The sequence below is a fragment of the Colletes latitarsis genome, chromosome 1 (assembly GCF_051014445.1).
Source record: "Colletes latitarsis isolate SP2378_abdomen chromosome 1, iyColLati1, whole genome shotgun sequence".
NCBI classification, from domain to species: Eukaryota; Metazoa; Arthropoda; class Insecta; order Hymenoptera; family Colletidae; genus Colletes; species Colletes latitarsis.
This window is the reverse complement of record NC_135134.1, coordinates 39609272-39629254: the sequence shown is the minus strand read 5'-3', so window position 1 is coordinate 39629254 and position 19983 is coordinate 39609272. Positions and strand designations below refer to the sequence as shown.

General features: G+C 36.6%; 2 protein-coding genes across 4 annotated transcripts in view; one reads left to right on the top strand and one right to left on the bottom strand.

Moving 5' to 3' along the window:
* The window catches only part of LOC143351796 (alkaline phosphatase), a 391261-nt gene that overhangs the window by 112078 nt on the left and 259200 nt on the right, over positions 1 to 19983 (bottom strand). The gene's annotated exons all lie outside the window — the stretch shown is intronic.
* LOC143351847 (caspase-1-like) overlaps positions 1 to 19983 on the top strand; it is a 223517-nt gene that overhangs the window by 101617 nt on the left and 101917 nt on the right. For all 3 annotated transcript variants that reach the window (XM_076783895.1, XM_076783878.1, XM_076783886.1), the window contains exons 2-3: positions 2168 to 2381; positions 19182 to 19396. In XM_076783895.1, the coding sequence (XP_076640010.1) occupies positions 2248 to 2381; positions 19182 to 19396 (349 nt within the window). In that variant the 5' untranslated portion in view covers positions 2168 to 2247. The remainder of the gene's footprint in view (positions 1 to 2167; positions 2382 to 19181; positions 19397 to 19983) is intronic.

Sequence of the window (19983 nt, the reverse complement as noted above, 5' to 3'; positions counted from 1 at the left end):
GTTTCATATAGCTCCAAAAAGATTTTAAAGATTTCCGATGATTTCCATCCTTAAAAATAATTGTTCTCGTAAGTATCTACTTACGAAAGATACAAATATTGTTTGAGTATCTCTATTGCAAAGAAAGTCATTTCAATAATTTATTACAAATGGCTTCGCAGTAGTTACAACACACCTGTTGGAAAACACCTGTCAGGACCAAGTATGATTTATACGACTCGCGAAGAAAGTGTGCCACGATTTCTGGTCTCCGTGAAATTTTCGAAATAAACAACGCCGAAAAAGACGATGATAAATCGAGCGCGTGTCACTCGTCACCGATGACCAAACAAAAGCCATTCTTATCAGGGACGATAAAAGTATTCCTCGACCGAGGCTATCCCGACAGTTCGTTTTCATAAATTATTTCAAACGTTACCGCGAATGCATTGTGTGTATTATCATAAAATCGGTCTTTCTTTGACCGTCGCGTGGGTGGAATAGAGAGAGAGAGACCGGAAGCTCGGTGTACATAAATCTTGTCGGCATTATCCGCAGGCAGGGCTCGCTCGTGTAAAATACTGCTGACTTTCGGCGGTTTTCTTATTATTTGAAAACCGTGCAGGCCACTCGAGCGCCGAGTGATCCGAATAATAACGCGCCATCGTTTCGATCCAGCTGTTGAGGAAGGGACGCGTTTCCGGTGGCTAGAAATCCAGTAAAAAAAAAATATTGTGTTATCGTAGCGTGACAGTAACATCCGCGACACATGGTAGATCGATGAGAGACGTAGTCGATTACAAACTGTGAATTTAAACTGACTTTTGCTAGTTTTTTACAAGAGACACTTAACTGTTCGATTAATGATTTTGAAGTTTTTACGGGTCGAAACTTGCAACGCATATTTTAAAAGAAAGGGGTGATTGAATAACAAATATTGTTGTAGATAAAAATTTACAGAATAATAAAATAAAAATTTAAAAAAATTTTTTAAAAATAGATTGTATAGCTTAGTAACTGAATAAAATTGTGCCTTAATAATGTTAAAGATTCACGAAATGTAAATTTTGATATGAAGAAGACCACCATTTTTGTTTTAAATATTTGTAAAATCGTTTTCTAAAAAGAGACCAAAAAGTCGAAAACATTCATGAACGCTATTAAAATGATGGTTTAACAGTTAACAGTTTGTACATTATCGAGACTGTTCATGACAATGTAAGCGGTTGTCGAAGCGATCATATCTTAGCGATGATATCAGGAAAATTTTATAAAAAGCCGCGACATTATCCTCATATCAATAGCGCATCTCTAGCGATCTGGCATGATCAGAATATCGTTGCAACGTCACAATAACCAGCAGGAACGTCTCGGGACAGAAACTACATTTCGATATTGTTGTCAACTCTTCAACATCAAGCATTAGAAGTCGTCCATAAAAATGACAATTCTTTGAAAATTAGTCGAAGCATCCACATCCTTGAAAAATCTCGACAAGAACTCTTTCAAACTAATAGATAATTGTGCCAATGTAAATACAGGGTATTCTGCCACCCCTGGGAAAAATTGTAATGGGAGATTCTAGAGACCAAAATAAGACGAAAATCAAGAATATCAATTTCTTGACTGAGGCTTCGTTAGTAAGTTAGTAAGTTATTAAAAAATTAAATTAAAAAATTTCAAATCGTTCTGAAAAAATTACGTTCGGTTGCGGGGGTTAATTACAATAATTTTTGGTGAATAGACCTACCCTCGAAATCCTACCCAGTTTCTAGAAAAAAATTCATTACGGTCGGAGCTTTAAACGTTAATAATTTTTTAACGAAGTGTCCATCGACAAATTAGTATTCTTGATTTTCGTCTTATTTTGGTCTCTACAATCACCCATTAAAATTTTTCCCAAGGGTGGCCGAACACCCTCTATAATTCAAATACAAATGTACCATACTTTATTAACGAACGAGTAATAAAAATGTTTAATACGGGATTTTCTGCAATCTTAAATACTCTGTGAATTACGATATTTCAATTTTAAAATACATTGTTATGTTTAAGAAACACTTACGAAGTTCGTCACTGTACCTTTCCTTAACAAAGACGCGCATATCATCGATACAGAACACTGGAGACTTTATCGAATATTGATAAGATAACGTCATATGACACTGTACGTTTTCGTTGTGTGTAGGTAGACGCAGTACATTATAAATCACGATTGATAGCGGTCGCGAGTAGTCGCAACTGGGAACGAGTGGAACACGGTCCAAGATGGACGTGCCAGATTCTAAAGTGAATCAATCGAAGAAAAACGCGAAGGAGACTGCGGATGATACACAAGATGTTTCCGCGTCAAGTAAATACAATCAGAGCAAGATGGACGCGTGGATGTGGAAAACGCCAAAGTGAGTGACACTTTCACGCTTCGTTGCAACTGTTTCTAGCTCTAGCAGTTTCGATGATACTATTGTTGCATTCACTAGCGTTAATACAATAAAATTGGAATTTTTTAGTGTTAATTATATTGTTAATAATACGTAAATTTGCAACATCTGTTGGGCTATTGAAAATATACAGGGGTGCTACAAGCGTAAAGGGGGATGAATCTAGGCGAAGAAATAAGTAAAAAATGTGGAATGACATTTTCTCGAATAAATCTTCTAATTTAATTTGCAATAAGTATTTAACAATTTAATGAAATTGTTAAACGTTGAGCTTTCACGCGCACAACCATCGAAGTATTAAAGCTGTCTCGAAAACGGTTAAACGTTCAAAGAAATTCGTGCACGAACGATTAGCACGCGAAATCGCGACACCGTGACATCCAGTTTTTTTAGTGTTTTGTTTCCCCTCTCTGTCCGCGCGAAGCAACAGCCCCGAATCAGCGCCGCGAACAACGCGAAAAGCTAGAAAAAGCCGGTTGATCGACGGGGGCGTCGTACGCGCGAGTGGAAACGGAGACGCACGAACGATTTAGATATTGGATTTAGATAGATGCGACTTCGCTACTGGGGAGTCAACGGCGCAATAAACGGGGGGTAAATGCGAAATTCCGCGTGATCTAGAGCGGCTATATTGCGGGCGTGCACGAAAGTGCATGGAAGCACTACATCGCGAAGACATGAAATATGCATATTTACCGGGAGAAGATTAACATTTCTACGCTGGGAATTAATTTTACTGGGGGAGTTCGCTGGATGTGTATCGGGGTTGGGAGGAGTTTGGTATTACCAGGAGCCCGAAATACGAACTGTTTTGAGAAGGTCCGTGGGAACAACCGCGGGAGCGAACCGTTCGTTTATTTTTGGCCGTCTTTGAAACACGGAGTGTGCTTCGCAAGTGTCCCTTTCGCTTGGGAGTAATGGATACTTGTAGACGAGAGAGAAATCTTAGATTATATACCCGTGGAGTTTGTATGGGGACACCTGGTATATACTCGAAAAGCAGAGAAAGGAGTCTCAGCTTGATTTTAATTTCAGTATTCATCCGTAGAGATTTTGCAATGAAAGTAAAGAAAGTGAGATTTCGTGAGATTTTGTGCAGAAAGTTTGAGTAATAAATTCTCTGATTCGCTGAACGAAATTCATGAGGAATATATAACTCGAGCATTGAATCACGCTCGACAAAATTGTTTAGAAACGGAGTTGTGGCTGCTATTATGGAAGAAGTTCTGTCTTAGACGCTGGGACACCGAATATTTGGTCGATGAGCGTATAGAGGGTGTTCGGCTAACCCTGGGAAAAATTTTATTGGGAGATTCTAGAAGTCAAAATAAGACGGAAATCAAGAATACCAATTTGTTGATTGAGGCTTCGTTAAAAAGTTATAGAAACATTTCCGGTTATACAGTATATTTTCAATAAAGAATTTTTGTCTTGAAAATACGTAGGATTTCGGGGGTATGTACATTCACCAAAAATGATTGTAATTGACCCCTTCAACGGAAAATAATTTTCCCAGAACGATTTCGAACTTTTTAATTACGCCGGAAATTTTAGGCACCATACCCCCTTGTCGATTTTTATTAAAAATTCGTTTTTCATTTTTAATAAATTTGGTTGGCGCTGTACAGAAAAGTTGTTTAATACTTTTTTACAGGTATCCATGAACTCTAGTTCCCCTCAAAATTTCATTGAAATATATTCATTATTGTAGGAGTTATGGCTGTTTGAAAATTGGACCATTTTTATGGGGTTTTCCTCATTTTACGGGGTCAAGGATCAACTTTTCGAATATTTTTGGAATTTGTACATATTTTTCATCAAAATACGCGTAGTTTGCTTTTTTAAACATTAAAATCGTCCAATCCGATCAGGAGTTATGACATTTTAAAGATTCGCGTGAAATTTCGGGGTAACATTTATGGCCTCAGTTTAAATTTTCGGTAAAGAATTTTTTTCTCGACAATGGTTAGGATTTTGAGGTTATGTCTAATGATAAAAAATGATTGTAATTGACCCCTGAAACTGAAAATAATTTTTTTAGAATGATTTGAAATTTTTTAATTTTATCGAAAAATTTCAGCGCCTACTCGAATTTTTTTCTCGAAACTGGGTAGGATTTCGGGGATATGTCTATTCACCAAAAATGATTGTAATTGATCCTCGCAACCGAAAATAATTTTTCCGTGAATGATTTGAAATTTTTTAATTTAATTTTTTAATAACTTTTTATCCAAGCCTCAATCAACAAATTTATATTCTTTATTTTCATCTTATTTTGGCCTCTAGGATCTCCCATTAAAAGTTTTCCCAGGGGTAGCCGAACACCCTGTGTATGTATGGGAATACAGGGACGCTCGAGCACTTATGAGAGAGAAAAGTTGAACGTAGCCCTCTGTTGGCGAAAACTGGAAGCGTCGTCATAGAATATACGATGAAAAGATCCTTAACATTTTATTTGCACATTAATTTAAGCACTTTAGAAACTTGAAACATATTTCTTTGTAATACTATTGGTCTTGGTACACCAAAGATTCGTTCTGATAACGTTCTCCTGACAATTTTTGCAATAAAAATTAAAATAAATTTAAAAATAAAATGTTACATTCTGTCTAGAGCAAGTAGGAGTACAGTGACTAACGTGCCCCACATTATTTAGTTCTGAAAATTGAGAAACAAAATATGAAGACTATAGAATCTCTATGACGTAAATGTAAATTTAAATATTTAGCATTATGGGATCAATTTGATATTATGATTAGTGTTTCGGCGGCGAAGTATTATGCCCACTTACTATACTGCCCGGACCGTGCTTATCACACAGCTCCTTACTGTGTTTCTTTTCCTTGTGCTCGAAGGACCACCCAAACTGGTGTTTGGGGAAAAACCGATAACCTTAAAGCCCGTTGCTCTTTTTAGTTGCACAAGAATATTTCTAAACTTGTCGAGAGTCGACTCGAGGTTGTAAGACTCCATCAAATGAATCTAATTCCAAATCTTAATGTTACCCTTAATCTAAGCTTGGCTCCCTCTACTAAGTCAGTTGGTCAAGCCAATCCTCAAAGTCGTCACCTTGGCGGGGCGTTTCTTACCTTTTGCAACATTCCCGCCCACCCTGCTGTCCAGTGTCCAGGTACACCATGCAAGGGTAAGCGAGAACGTTACCCCTTTTAAAATAAACAATCTTTGGGGAAAGCCAATGACCCCCAGACCCCGGTAGTCTGCAGCTGTTCGCTACCGCAGGTTTATGATACATCAATTGCTATTGAGGTAAGGAAGAGCTCCAAGGATTCCAGTCCCGTGTGGAGTTTGGAGATTCCTTAATAACCGTAACGTAACTTCCAAGCAAAAATGTCTCGAAGTCCTAATCTTCAAAAATAGCAGAGAAGTCACGTCCATATCATAAACCCCGCGATGTTAAAGTTCCTTTAGAATCCTTAACAATTAGAAAGTGATTGAACGGTGAAGAAAATTTTGGTGTCAGAAGGAAGAAGAATATGGTCCCCATCGAGCGATTTGGCTAGTGAAGGCTGACTAAAATGTCTGACCAGGATTGATAGTTCTATCTTTACGTAGTGCCTGATGTTCGTTAACTAGAAGCACTCGATCGAATTTTCTAGCGCGACTCATTCCACGCGAAAACGCAATTTCCAGTGGAGGTATTAAAGCTGGCTCTATTTTCTCTTTGTACTTTTTAAAACCACTTGCATACGCGGAACGTAATATTGCGAGTGGCACCTTTTTCCTTCTTTCGTCGCCAGGCGGATAGTATTATGTGGAAACGTAAAAGGGTCGTCCTGCGTCGCAGTTATTCATCCAGACGGGCACAATACGGCGGTGCAATTATCAGGAATGAGGAAGACGGAGCCGATGATATTTATAACACCGTGTTGTCGACCGCAGAGGATCGTTTCGTACAAAAATATTTGTCTCAGTCGCCGGGAAAAACACGCCGTACCGTGTAATGGAAGAAGAAGCGTGGTTGAGACTCGTTGCTTACGTCATCTTAATTCTGATGCATTATTATCCGTGATAATCTTCTTAAAATTCTTATTTAGATTCAAATTTTGCATAAGAAACGAAAGATGCGTGTTGTTCTTCTCTATTTGACTGTCGGTTATTTTTATCGTAAACTGTTGCAAGTGTCAAAATTGGTATTCGCTAATTTTATATTCCTCCGAGGATAGTTATTGCTTTCATCTTTGTTAATTTTAAAACTTATTTTCATTATTCATTGAGTAAATATCAAATTAAAATTACACGTTAATGTCCTTGTGTATTAAAGTATATTTGCAAGTTCAAATTTTTTTCATTTCATTTTCAAATATTTCACCGATTGGTCTCAGCGGATGTCTCATACGAGCTCATCGAACAAACAAATTCTACTTCTTATGCATTATGTAATTCTGTTTGTAACTGAGACGTATCGATCCCTGTTTGATACCCTCATAATTAAAACGTTCTGACGCGATACTTCATCCAGGACGTTGATTGGGTATTAATCCCATCATCGATGATGGTACGTTGAAGTTCTAAGTGTCCTGAATATTTCATCGAACGATCAAAGTGAATTGCAGGGGCGTTTAACTTTGCCCAAAGCGCGTTCTAAACAAATTATCAGGGAATAAACGGTAGAAACATTTTCGAATCTGACAATTTCAGTGGAATTCCTCGTCCTCTCGCTTCAATGATATACAATCGGGTATAATCGGTCTCCGGGGGATTTATATCCGCGACACCGGAACCGTGGTTGGGCGTGGAATGGTCGTTGTAAAATATTTTCGAGCCCAAAGGAAACGCGACGGACCGCCATAATACCGGTAACTCGTTTCTCTTCCAATGAACATTTGTCTGTTAATGGGCGCCGGGTCCGCGCCATTATGACTAGTTTGTAAGCACTCTGCGGGTACCCTTTGTCAACCGAATCTCGTTGTTCGTGTTCGTGAGCCAGGGATTTTCTGTCTGCACGTTCGTCAGCGCGGCTGAATTCACCAAGGGAGAGAGTCTTTCAACCGGGAACGCAATATCTCGAGCCGTTTAAAAGGTTGATCCGCCGCCTCGTAACCGTTTTGTGAATCTTCCCTGTGTCGTTCCACTCTCTTCCCTTTCTCATTCTATTCTACGTAGGTGTACGTGTGTGTGTATTACACGCTCGATGCACACTGCGCAGCGCCTTTCTGAAAGTAAGAGTCTTTATATTTTCGAATTCGACGCTCCTCCGCAGAGACGCCTAATTGGAATTCAGAACACATTGGAAACAGTCTTTGTTTCATTTCAAGGTAATTTTATTTGCTGTTTAACTACTTTCGATTAGGGCTGAAATATGTTGAAAAGAAACTTGGTGTATGAATTTTCTTTCCCATTTATTTTTATCGAATATTCTTTTTATTCCACTGTGTTACTTCTATTTACAAAGTAGTTTTTTTTTTAAATATTTACTGGGAAATTATGTTATCTTTAATTTATTCATATAAAATGGACTCATACCAGTTTTAAAAACTAAATTCATAAGAAACAAGCTTTTCTTCATTTATAGTGAATCACCATTACAGTGTACAAATATGAGTAGAAGCAACTGTATATTAAGTTATGTAATAAGTCCGTTCACGTCAACGATGATACTTTAATACTTCCTTATAAATTTGTACAGCATAACCAGACGATTAATAACGAAGGATTCTGTTCAGAACTGGATAAATCGGAAGCAACCATACAAAAGAAATGACCATCAGTTGCTTTCCACCACGATAACGTACGACCACATAAATTAATGTGCAAAATAAACATTATTGCATTTGATTGGGAAAATTCTCTCAACAGAAAATCGTTCAAAAACACCGAAGAAATAAATATACATATATCGATCAATTTTAATAAATACAGTGATGATTTTTATTCTAAAGAAATATTCAAATTAATCGAAAGATGACAGAAGATTGTAGACCAAAATGACAAATACATTATTTTTCTACATAAAATTGTTAGTATTTAATATTTTAATGAAGAAACGCGAGACTTATAACACAATCTAATAATAAGCTCTCACGGTGTGTTCTGTGGCATTTGTACAGACGAAACTTTAGCAGCAGAGAATATCGGGATAACGGGTGTTCCAATAAAGGAGATTCCAACGTATTTATGAGTGGTGGCCCAATTTTAGCTGGCATCGAAATTAAAGCAACATTCCCGTACGCGTAGCGAACGAAACGCGGAGTGTTTACGAATTATTCAGAGCACGGTTAACTACGAAGCATTTAACGCGGCTCGTTAATTTTTTCGGATCTCGCCTCTAATGGACGCTAACGGTGCACGCTCGAGATGATAAGTTCGTGAAATATGGAGATTGGGTGTATCTTTGAATTTTGCACGCCGTAGAAATTGTTCTCACGGAACTTTGCGCGGGCGTGCCGCGTTGTTTGAGAAGCAATTATTATTTTGCCCGGGAAAACGACGCCGGGGCATAACGAGCAACGTTTACCTTCCGCGAGATCGGAATCGCGAAAACGCGATAGAATTGAGTGACACAAGTACATATTCGAATTGGGTTCCAACAGCCGCAGGAAATAGCATCAGATAATGCGTCGTGTCATCCGCAGGTGATCGCAGTTTTGCGAAACCCCCGCCCTTGTCAGTTATTATCGATTACATTGCAGGTCAGTAATTGAATTTCTCCAATCATAATACGGTCGAGAAACATTTCTAGAATATATACTTTCGTTATATAAAACTCTCTCTCTTTTCTGTTTCAATTTTAATTTTTAATAACTATTCTAGCACAGTTTCGATTCTTCGTTTGAAACGTGACTGAAAGAACTACTTTATTTTTAATCGATTAACTTTTTGATAACATTTTCTAAAAGAGTTTGGACGGTTTCAATTGATGAACTAATTCGATGCTGATTATACATGTTCACTATTGTTGAAAATTTTGCCAGGTTCAAAAGTGTCGCTATGGAGAAGTGCTGCAAGTATATTTTCCCCAAAAAACGAGACAAGTAGAGAAAATGTATGTTTATCGATGTTGCAATACTGTAGAAATTAGGAGAATTGTTTTCGTCAGGGTTTAAAGACGCTTGCACTTTCAAAAAGATAGAATGGTGATTACTGGCCAACATATTATAAGGCACAACGTTATTAACAAGTCAGTTTTCACTATTTTGAAACTGTACCGCACGAGAATCATCAATTTGTAAAAAAAACTACATATATACTTCAATTATCAAGCCTAATGCAGATAACATTTAACAAATTCCCAGTACCACCCTTGATAACGTTCGCATGGCGGGCTCTCTGTATTTCTTTTAACACTAACCTACAGCGACTGGTTAAAATGATCGTTTGCAAAATTTCGTTTAGAATTTCTAAAACACTTATTTTATTTATTTATTTAATAGAATTTTTCTTATAGTATACGTACAATGAATTTTACAATATTAACTTCTATTCTTATTCTTTGTTTTGTGAGAAAAATATGTAGTCTGTCTTGCCTACCGATCATCTGGCCGGTTGAATGATTTATATTTACATTTATATTTTTTGTAAAAAACTGGACAAAATTTGGTACCAAATTTTAGTTAGCTTCCGATGTAAACAGGAAATATATGTATAACACAGACGAAAAGAGAGAATCTTCAGTTTCGACAGTCTTAAAACAGTCTAACAATGCGTATTAAAAATACCAAAATTTCAGACGCGTGCAGTTTTGAAACTGCTCATGTTTTCTACATAACTGATCCATGGCCCGAAGCGGCAAACCTTCCCCTTTAAAATGGCTTTTGGTTTATGTCGATTCGACTTTTCGTTTTCAAGATATGGTAATTTACGTAAGGGGGTAATTTTTCAATTTCTGCTATCTCTCTGTCCCTGACGTACGAAAGCCTACAAACGCCTATTAAAAATACTAAAAGTTTAGGCGCGTGCTGTTCTGAAACTACTTATGCTTTTTGCATAAATGAGCTATCAATAGAAGCGGTGAACCTTCCTCTTTAAAATGCTTTTTGGTTTTTGACGATCCGACTTTCCGTTTTGGAGATATCGCAATTTATGTAAATGGCAATTTTTCTTAATTCGACTATCGCTGTCTCCGTCTGACGCGTCGCGCCGGACCTCTCTGTCTCGTACGTGACTCGTGATTGTCGTGGCCCAGTGACCTACTTACAATGTGCGCGCGCGGTCAACGGCCTTGACAAGGCCGAATTGAAAGAGTAAACAAACGCTTCGGACCCTTATATTTCCGGAACTAGCCACCGCATCGACGCGAAACTAAAATCGCTATATCTCCGGAACTAATAAAGCTATCGACTCGTACGAACGCTCATTTTAAAGGGCATTTCATCCTCTATCTGATGACTATACCAGCTACTAGAATTTTTGCTGTCTTCTATGTTTATTTTCACATTTACTTTGACGCTACATATCCAAAGTAGTTTCAGCACTTCCTATTGATCGTACGACTGGTGTGCAATAAAACTGGACTATAAATGGTTTATTTAATTGAAAATGAATTTAAATTTGTATACAGGATGTCTGCATAATTACTATACGATTTTTTCGTAAATAATTGTTCTCTCTGGAATTAATTACGGTATCGACTTGAAAGAAAATTTGTTTTCAAGAGCGTTTTATCTTCTATCCGATGAAAATTACCAATTTACTAATATTATTAAAGTACTAATGCACAATTAGAGTAAAAGTATTGCATATTTTTGTACAGGTTCTTAGAATTCAATGCTGTAGGAAAAATTATGCGACATAAAAGAGAAGGATATCTTACGAATAAACTTCAAAATACAACTTTTTATACATATAATGCAAAAATTTGAAGTACGTTGCCTCGTAAAAGAGAAAAAGAAAAGTCATTTGACTGATCATAATAGAAATGAGTTTACATGAAGTGCCGGTATATCTAGTGTTAAACACAAGTTTCCAAGCGATATCCCCGAGTTGAAGCATATCTGGAGAACATAAGACACATTAAGAAACTTCGAATATATCTTCTATTAATTAAACCGTACAATAAATAAACTTTTAGGGCAAACTTTGTCGCTAATAGATATCCTCTATTAATAAATAAAGGGTTTAATGACGCTCACATATTACAATCAAATATTGAATTATCTAAGTGTCGCGGTCTGGTGCAGACAAAAGACTTAAAAGCAATTAAATCTATTGCATAATATACACAAAAACTTATGTACTGAATTAATATTAAATTTTAGAAGACATAATAACAGATGTACACATTCTCTACGTAAGAGCTATAGACTTAAACCTATTGATAAAACAAAAATCATTTCGATTTTATCGAAATTTCGGGATGACAGTTCGAACATACATAACAAAATGTTTGCGAATTCAAACAAAAATATGCAGAATTTTACATTCCAAGAACTTGTAACAATAATTGTTCGGATTGAGGGGCTCCTCACCGATTTCGATGATTTTCCAATAAGTTATAGAACTCGACATTTTAAACAAGTTTTTTAAGATATTTGAAAAATTCTATCATACTTGAACCTAGTAATATGGACAAGATTTTGCAAATAACTCGAAAACTAAAGTCGAGCGAGGGTTATATGTATAATGAAAACTTGATTAGAATGTCGAGTTCTATAACATATTTTGAAATTATCAAAATTGGTGAGGAGTCCCCTATTCCAAATAATTATTGTTATAAGTTCTTGGAATGCAAAATTCCGCAGTTCATCTCGAAATTTCACAATTGAATAACAAATTCGTCTATTACATCTGAAAGTTCTTGTTGAATAACCGTATATACAAATAAACTCTAGTACAAAAAGTGGATGTTTTGGAACACATCGATTACGTTCGAAGGCTCGAATGGTACACTCTGTATAGTTGAAGAAGCTTTCCTCCTCCAACCCCCATTTGGCTCTTTAACTAATCAATAAGTCGAGAAAGTTCCCTCTTCCTCTCGTGGCCACTTCACCCCAAAAGCCAATCACGGAATCACTATCCAACGTTCGCGCACGGAGTATCAGGGCGTTTTACTTCCTCTTCAGCGCGAAAGTAGCGGTAATCGCGCGATTCCTTGGTAAGTCCGATCGCTGCACGTACGCGTTTACAGGGAGCTACGAGTGGTAACGCCGGAACCGGGATAAAACGGCCACCATGGCCGTTACCGGGGAACTTCTTTAGCCCCCTGGATTGCGATCTAACTTAAAATTAAATTGACTGTCGGATGATTCGGTGGACGGTGCTCACGTTCGCCCGTGAGAACCTGGCCCTCCTCCGTCTCTATCCTAAGCAAGATTCCCCCTCCTCCCTCCCTCCGCGGCCGAAAGACCTACGTGAGTGGAAAGTACGAAACAGCCTAATGCACTTTCGAGAGACCTGTGGTTGGTTCTCCTTTGGCGCCAGGTTATACTGGTGTCGCGACACGTTTAAAAGGAAGATCGTTCGCGAAAATGCCCCCCTCCCTCCCGTTGAACCTGTCAGGGAAATGAAATAGGTTCTTGCGCGGGGAATTCCATTTAGCGACGCTATAACTCGAAATTATGGGACGTCTCTAATATTTATTTTAGAAATTATTACTTTCGACTATGGGGGGTTCTCTTCGCGAGCGTGCAACGCCGCATAATTCATGGACTAGCATTGGTTTCGTATTTGTGACGTGGCGACTCTGCTGGCTGTAGGACGAAGCGAACGAAAGGGATATATTCGAGTACTTGTGAGAAAACTTTGAGCCCGTAGCCCTCTATCGGCGAGCCCGGAAAGATACAAAGTTTCGAATTTGCCAATTGGGCTGCGTTGATCTGTATGCTTTTCACTATTATCTTAACTGTAATAACTTCTCTAAAGAAAAGAAAAAAATTGGTAACGTTGATGGCGTGTAATTAAAATAAATAGTCTTGGATCAGATGGAACAAAATGGATCTAGGGAAGAAGAAATTAAAAATTAAACCAAACCTGTTCTGCCTAAAGTAAAAATTGAAAATATTATGGTATAGAGCAGTATGACTACGTTTGATATAGATCAGATGGAATAGAATGAATCTAGAAAAGAAAATACCAAAAATTAAACCAAGTCGTTGGCTGTAAGTTAATACTTGGAAACATTATGGTGTGGAGTTGTATGACTACGTTTGATGTGGATCTTATCCATTGAATAGTGAACTCATAGTGATCTAACAAGATAACCCTCTTGATACAAGCCGTCAACAGGAGTTTCCAAGGTTCCCAGCGGTTATCAGGGACTCCTAGTAAATCTAAGTTACTATATTCCTACATTCTCGAGCGATCTGTAAGTGGTCCTCTGTAAAGTGTCCAAGAGACCTTAAACCCTACACGATTTAGAGACCATTCGATCCACCCAAATCGTCAACATTTTCGAAATGTCAAACACCATCCCATGTAACCCTATCTATATTGATACTGTCACAAAACTCCAAATTTCCTCAAACCTAGCGACAAACATTCGATTCGTTCGAAGTCCTCTGGGACCTCCAAACACAGGATTGTCCGTACCTACTTCCGTAGACTCGTGTTGTACCGTATTGTGTTCCACGAATGCAGTGCAATTGGTATCAGGTGCCACGAGTTCGGGGTCGTAACTGCACGAGAATCCATAGATCGCTTGTATTGAGTCCCACGAGTCCCGTGTCGTCTATCCCGATTCCCCGAATTCAGTACCGTCCGCCCCCGCATCCTAAAGGTATGGTATCATTCATGTCGCTTCCGATGAGTTTGGGGTCTTCCACGTCGAGACCTTGTCCAGTTCAGACTCTCACCTTTTGGATCCCATGTGTCTACGATAGTTTCTACCCGTCTCCACGAACAGATCTAATTAGATCGATCGTTGTCTTGTGCTTTGCAACTCTCGTGTAAAATTTTCGAAATATTTCTAAAGAATTTTATGCAAGACTTCAAAAATGACACAATAGCTTCGAAAGTCTCAATTGGAATCTGAAGGAAGAAATTTACTCATCACTGTTTTGGATGTGAAATCTTCGTACTGTTTAGAATTTGCTAGCTTTACATAGTAGGGTATTTTGTTTGCGATACGGTAACACTGGACGCGACGAAGAGTTACTATTAGGACACTATGCCCAAGGTGTTTACGTTGGTACAATGGAGTTGAATGATTTAAGGGAATAGAGCTGTTTACCCTCGCAGAGTTCATGGTACCAATTACATAGCAAACAATCGGTAACTGGCTGTAGAAATGAATTGTGGAAACAATATTGGTATAGTTATAAATGTTCTTAAATGTTTTTAATCATAAAGGACTGAAGTGAAGCGAACTTTCTCCCTTCGAAACTAATAAAAGATGATCGATAAGTACCACTCACTGATCTCCATGAAATTTTGCGTCTGGAATAGGAAAACAGACATGGCTGGAATTAGTTTAGAAATTAAATTTATTATATTTTCATTGCTTGAATTTATTCTAAAAAATTATACTTTCATTCTGCTTTTATTACAAGTAATCGTAACAATGATTCGTTTTTTTTCAAGGTTGCCGACCTCTACTCCATGCGTAGGGTGTTCGAGTAAAAGGTAAGGATTACATAATCGATTTTTACTTTCTGATTACATATAAGACAATTTTATAACGTGATACGTGATAATTGAATTTAAATTGATCCATTGGGCTGAGATTTCCTGTACATATTCATTGCTAAAACTCATCTGTTAACGCGTGCAGTTTCGAGTGACCTATTGACGCTCATCTTTTTAATTTCCTATTTTTCGTTTGATTTCTATTCATGTTAATTAAATTTACAGTATTAGAACAGTCCACAATGTGTTCAAAGTGACTTCTTTACTGCTGTGGCTGACTTAGGTATCGTCCCCCGTGAATATTAATTTCGAAAGAAGTTTACAACATTTTATGTGACTAATTTATATGAAACTTGTTTTTGCGAGCGGTAGCTATTGCAATGTTCGTTAGACCCGCGGTCGCATAAACGTCGAAAAGTTTCTAAACAAGCACGCCCACCCGCTGGTGCCTCTGACCTTCATCGTGGACGTTATTTGTTGCACAGCGTGGGTGGCGTTGTTCCAACAGCGGTGCCTTTTCGAGATTCAAAATTTTACGAGCGACATAAAAATCCCCGGCGCACGAAACCGACACCGAAACTGTAGCCGTGCTCTTTCGTTCCAGTATATTTAGCTTCGTTTTTTCGGCCGGGTATCAAACGACGACATCCGGAAATATCAACTCTCGCCGACAAGCTGAAATATTCGAAAATTATTGCGCGTTAACGCGTACACCGGCGATTTCCCTAGAAATTTAACGAAACAAGTGCAATAAAAAATTAAACGGAGACGAACGCGATACTTTTCTACGTATTGGTTCAACGCCATGTTGAGCGTCGTTCAGGTGACGGGTCCTAAAGTGGTCCTCATTTTTCGATTTTCGATTCCTTTTTGACGTGCCCCCTAAGATTGTGACATTTGGTGAAAAAAGTTCTGTGCAGAATTTCAAATTAGACAACAGGAACACGTGCTGTATTTAAATTAGAGTTTTGAAATTTTTGTGACTTCGCGATAAAGTTGGATGCACTTGAGCCATCTTATACCAAAGTTGCCGACTGATATTTATTAGTGAAACTATAATTCCTTATGTCTAAAACAATAACGTGAGTGTGGTTTTCATTATTATATTTAGATGCGTTATAAAAATTGCAGATTTTCACTCTGAGACGCAACAAGCCATTTTATTTGAAGGAAACTATTATTTAAACGAACCAGTAGTTGCATGAATATGTTAACTGAAACATCAATTGCGTAGAAATTTATAGAAATTAAAAGGAATCGAAATAAAAATACGACAGGTTATTATTGGGAAACAAAAAATGAACAAGACATCGTTGTTTGCTTTATTGGAGAAGATATTCGTTAGAATATACAGGGTGTTCGGCCACCCCTGGGAGAAATTTTAATAGGAGCTTCTAGAGGCCAAAATAAGAAGAAAATCAAAAATATCAATTTGTTATTAAAAAATTAAATTAAAAAATTTCAAATCACTCTGAAAAAATTATTTTTGGTTGTGGGGCTCAATTACAATCATTTTTGGTGAATAGACATACTCTCGAAATCCTACGCACTTTCGAGAAAAAATTCGAGTAGGCGCTGAAATTTTTCGGCAAAATTAAAAAATTTCAAATCATGTTAAAAAAATTATTTTTGGTTACATGGGTCAATTACAATCATTTTTGGTGAATACACATAACCCCGAAATCCTACGCATTCTCGAGAAAAAAATTTGTTACCGAAAATATCATGCGTGGCTAGAAATGTTTCTCCGAAATTTCATGAGTACGTTTAAAACATCATAACTCCTGAACGGATTGGACGATTTTAATGTTTAAAAAAGCAAACTACGCGTATTTTGGCGGAGAATATGTACAAATCGCAAAAATATTCGAAAAGTTGGTCCTTGAACCCGTAAAATGAGAAAAACCCTATAAAAATGGTCTAATTTTCAAACAGCCATCACTCCTACAATTGTGAATATATTTCAATGAAATTTTTTTCTGAAGTAGAGCTCATGGGTACCTACGAAAAAGTATTAGACAACTTTTGTGTAGGGCATCAAACAAAATTATTAAAAATGAAAAACGAATTTTTAAGAAAAATCGACAGGGGGTAGGTGCCTAAATTTTTTGGTGCAAAACAATTTTTTCAAATCGTTCCGAAAAAATTATTTTCGGTTGCACGGGTCAATTACAATTATTTTTGGTGAATACACATACCCCTGAAATCCTGTTTACTTTCGAGAAAAAAATTCTTTACCGAAAATATACTGTGTGACAGGAAATCTTTCAATAACTTTTTAACGAAGCCTCAATCAACGAATTAGTATTCTTGATTTTCGTCTTATTTTGGCCTCAAGAATCTCCCATTAAAAATTTTCCCAGATGTGACCGGACACCCTGTATATGCAGCTAACAAAATTCTCAAGATTGGATGTTAAAGAAAATAAATCTAAAGCTCCTGAATTTTAACGAGTAAAAATAATTTCTATTTTTTCTATTTAATTTAGGCATGATATTTGTGGTATTTAAATAGGTAAACCTATTTCTAATTTTAATGATATTTTTGTTGATATTCAATATACATATATAATAGACACATATTAATAAAATTAACTTCCACATTATCCTGTTACAAATTTCTTATTTTTATTTCTGTATTGTAAAATTTAAATAATTAAATGTCTCCCTTTCGTTGGCGATTCGACGTACAACGACTCTGATATTAGGCGCGTACGATCGCGTTGAAAGAAAAATGATGTAATTGCAAGGTGAAATTTACATAGGGAATATGAATCTCCATTTAAATACCATTCGTTTGCAAAATACGAGCCACAACAACGCGCGGTAAATTGTTTTAGCGATAGGAATATTTAAACAAATCGAAAGGGAGAATACCAAACGTGATTTTAAAAGAATCGGTGCTTCGGTAAAAAACCGTGAAAAATACCACGCATTTGAGCCATCGATATTTCAGAGCCTTTGTTTGTGTATCATATTTCATAACTCCTAATGTAATATTCATATGAATCGATATAGATAAGCATCGAGAATATCCAATATTGAAATGTTACTAACACGTTTGTATACAGGAGTTTATTCGAACGAAAGAGCGCCAGACTGGGGATTTAAACTTTTTCAATTCGATTTTAACATATTACGAACCATGCATTTGTCGTTATTTGTATCGAAAGTGAAAAAGAAATTCGCAAAAAAGAAGAAACGAAAAACAGATGACTGGTTTTATACAATGCGTGAGAGAAAATATAGAAAGAGAAACGATTGGAGATTTATTTCTTGTAAATAATGGCACACACAGTGTTGAGCGAAATGCTTTTATTGCAATGTGTATGCATCAATGTAAAGAATTAATAAATGTATCAGTTTATTTACGTATTACATTTACTATATAAAAAAATATACACATTACAATTAACAAATAAATAAACATGGTGCAAATTAGGATACTGATAATCCAAATGCTGGAAATTACGATGGGATTACTTTCGTTGAAAAGAAATAATGAGTCGAACGCAGTAAAGTGTTTTCACTACTCTATAAAAGCTACGAAACTAAAAATTTCAAAGTCGATTGCGACTGAGGACGAAACAATGGCCCTTTAACGACGAATATTACGCTAAACCACTGCGAAAACTGCGTCCATTCATCAAAGAAAAAAGACGAGGCAATCTCGCTGAAGGCTCGCGATTCTTTCGCGATAATGCACCAGTTCGCGGCTCTTGTTGCAAAAGCTAAAAATGTGCTTTTATCGAGTCGACTCGCCCACCTTATAGCCCAGATTTATGTTCGAGCAATTGAAATTTATTCAAAAATTACAGTCGATTATTTGAAAACCTTAAATGAGTCCCTATGAGTATTATTAGTCACTGATAAGAACATTATTATTATTTTGATGAATAATATTATCAATATTATCAATAATCAGTCCATTATGCTTAACTAGAAAATATATGTATAAAAAATGTATTAAAGCAGAGGGAAACTACAAAGAAAAATAGTAAACTTCTATCTAACGAGTAAAAGATTATTATATTGTAAATTTATAGAATTTCTTCAAATGAAACGTAAAAATGTATTTTCAGAATTTCACGAAACCTAAACTATCGTGAGAAAATATTTAAACAAAACGAATTTAATTTGATTTGTTCTTTTGTTGATGAGGATTCTGTGTAGGAAGTATAATACTTGAAAATAATTTAGCGTTCTGTTTTATTTGAAAATAACTTAGCATTTTGTTTTTAAGTTCAGTAGCACCAAACTCTGAAGTGTACAAAATGAATCATAAGAGAAGAGGACTCGCGATAATCTTCAACCACGTCAACTTCACGAAAATGGCGCCAAGAACGGGTTCGAACAAGGACTGCGCGAACCTCGAAGATACATTGACTCGACTTGGTTTCAACGTTAAGACGTACCTCGACCCGTCTATTAAACAAATATCAGCGATTTTAAAACAGGGTAAGTACGTTAGTAATATATTAATAATATTAATTGGTGTTTGTTATCAATTATTTTGCACTTACAAAGTTTAAAATATATGCAACAGAACCATTCGTTGTTTCTATTAACAGAATATTATTAGTCTCAGAATAACTGAGACTAATAATTCCATAATTTAAATTCATTTGCAAATTTGAACAAAATTAAGTATCTTTGTTCACAATATTTTATTAAAAATAAATGTTTCCTATAATATAAAACCATTGAGTAATAATTTCGTATATCACGTAAAATAGTGTAAATGTAAGTAACAAAAATGAATCTGATATAGACTATGTACAGGGTGTAAAAAAATGTTTGTCTCAATGACACGAATTTTTTAATCGATGCACAAGGCCATATTATTGTTTCGAAATTTTTATTCGATCCAGTGGGTGTACAATTTACGTGGCGAGCGAGGCAATTTCAAACGCAAAACACGTTTTGTACACACGCATCGACAGTTTTTAATCATTCCTCGGCGCCGCTCGTTAAACAACGTGTAGTTCGTGACAACGAACAGAGATGGATAAATACGGGCAATAATAATTCATTTTGGTCGTTTC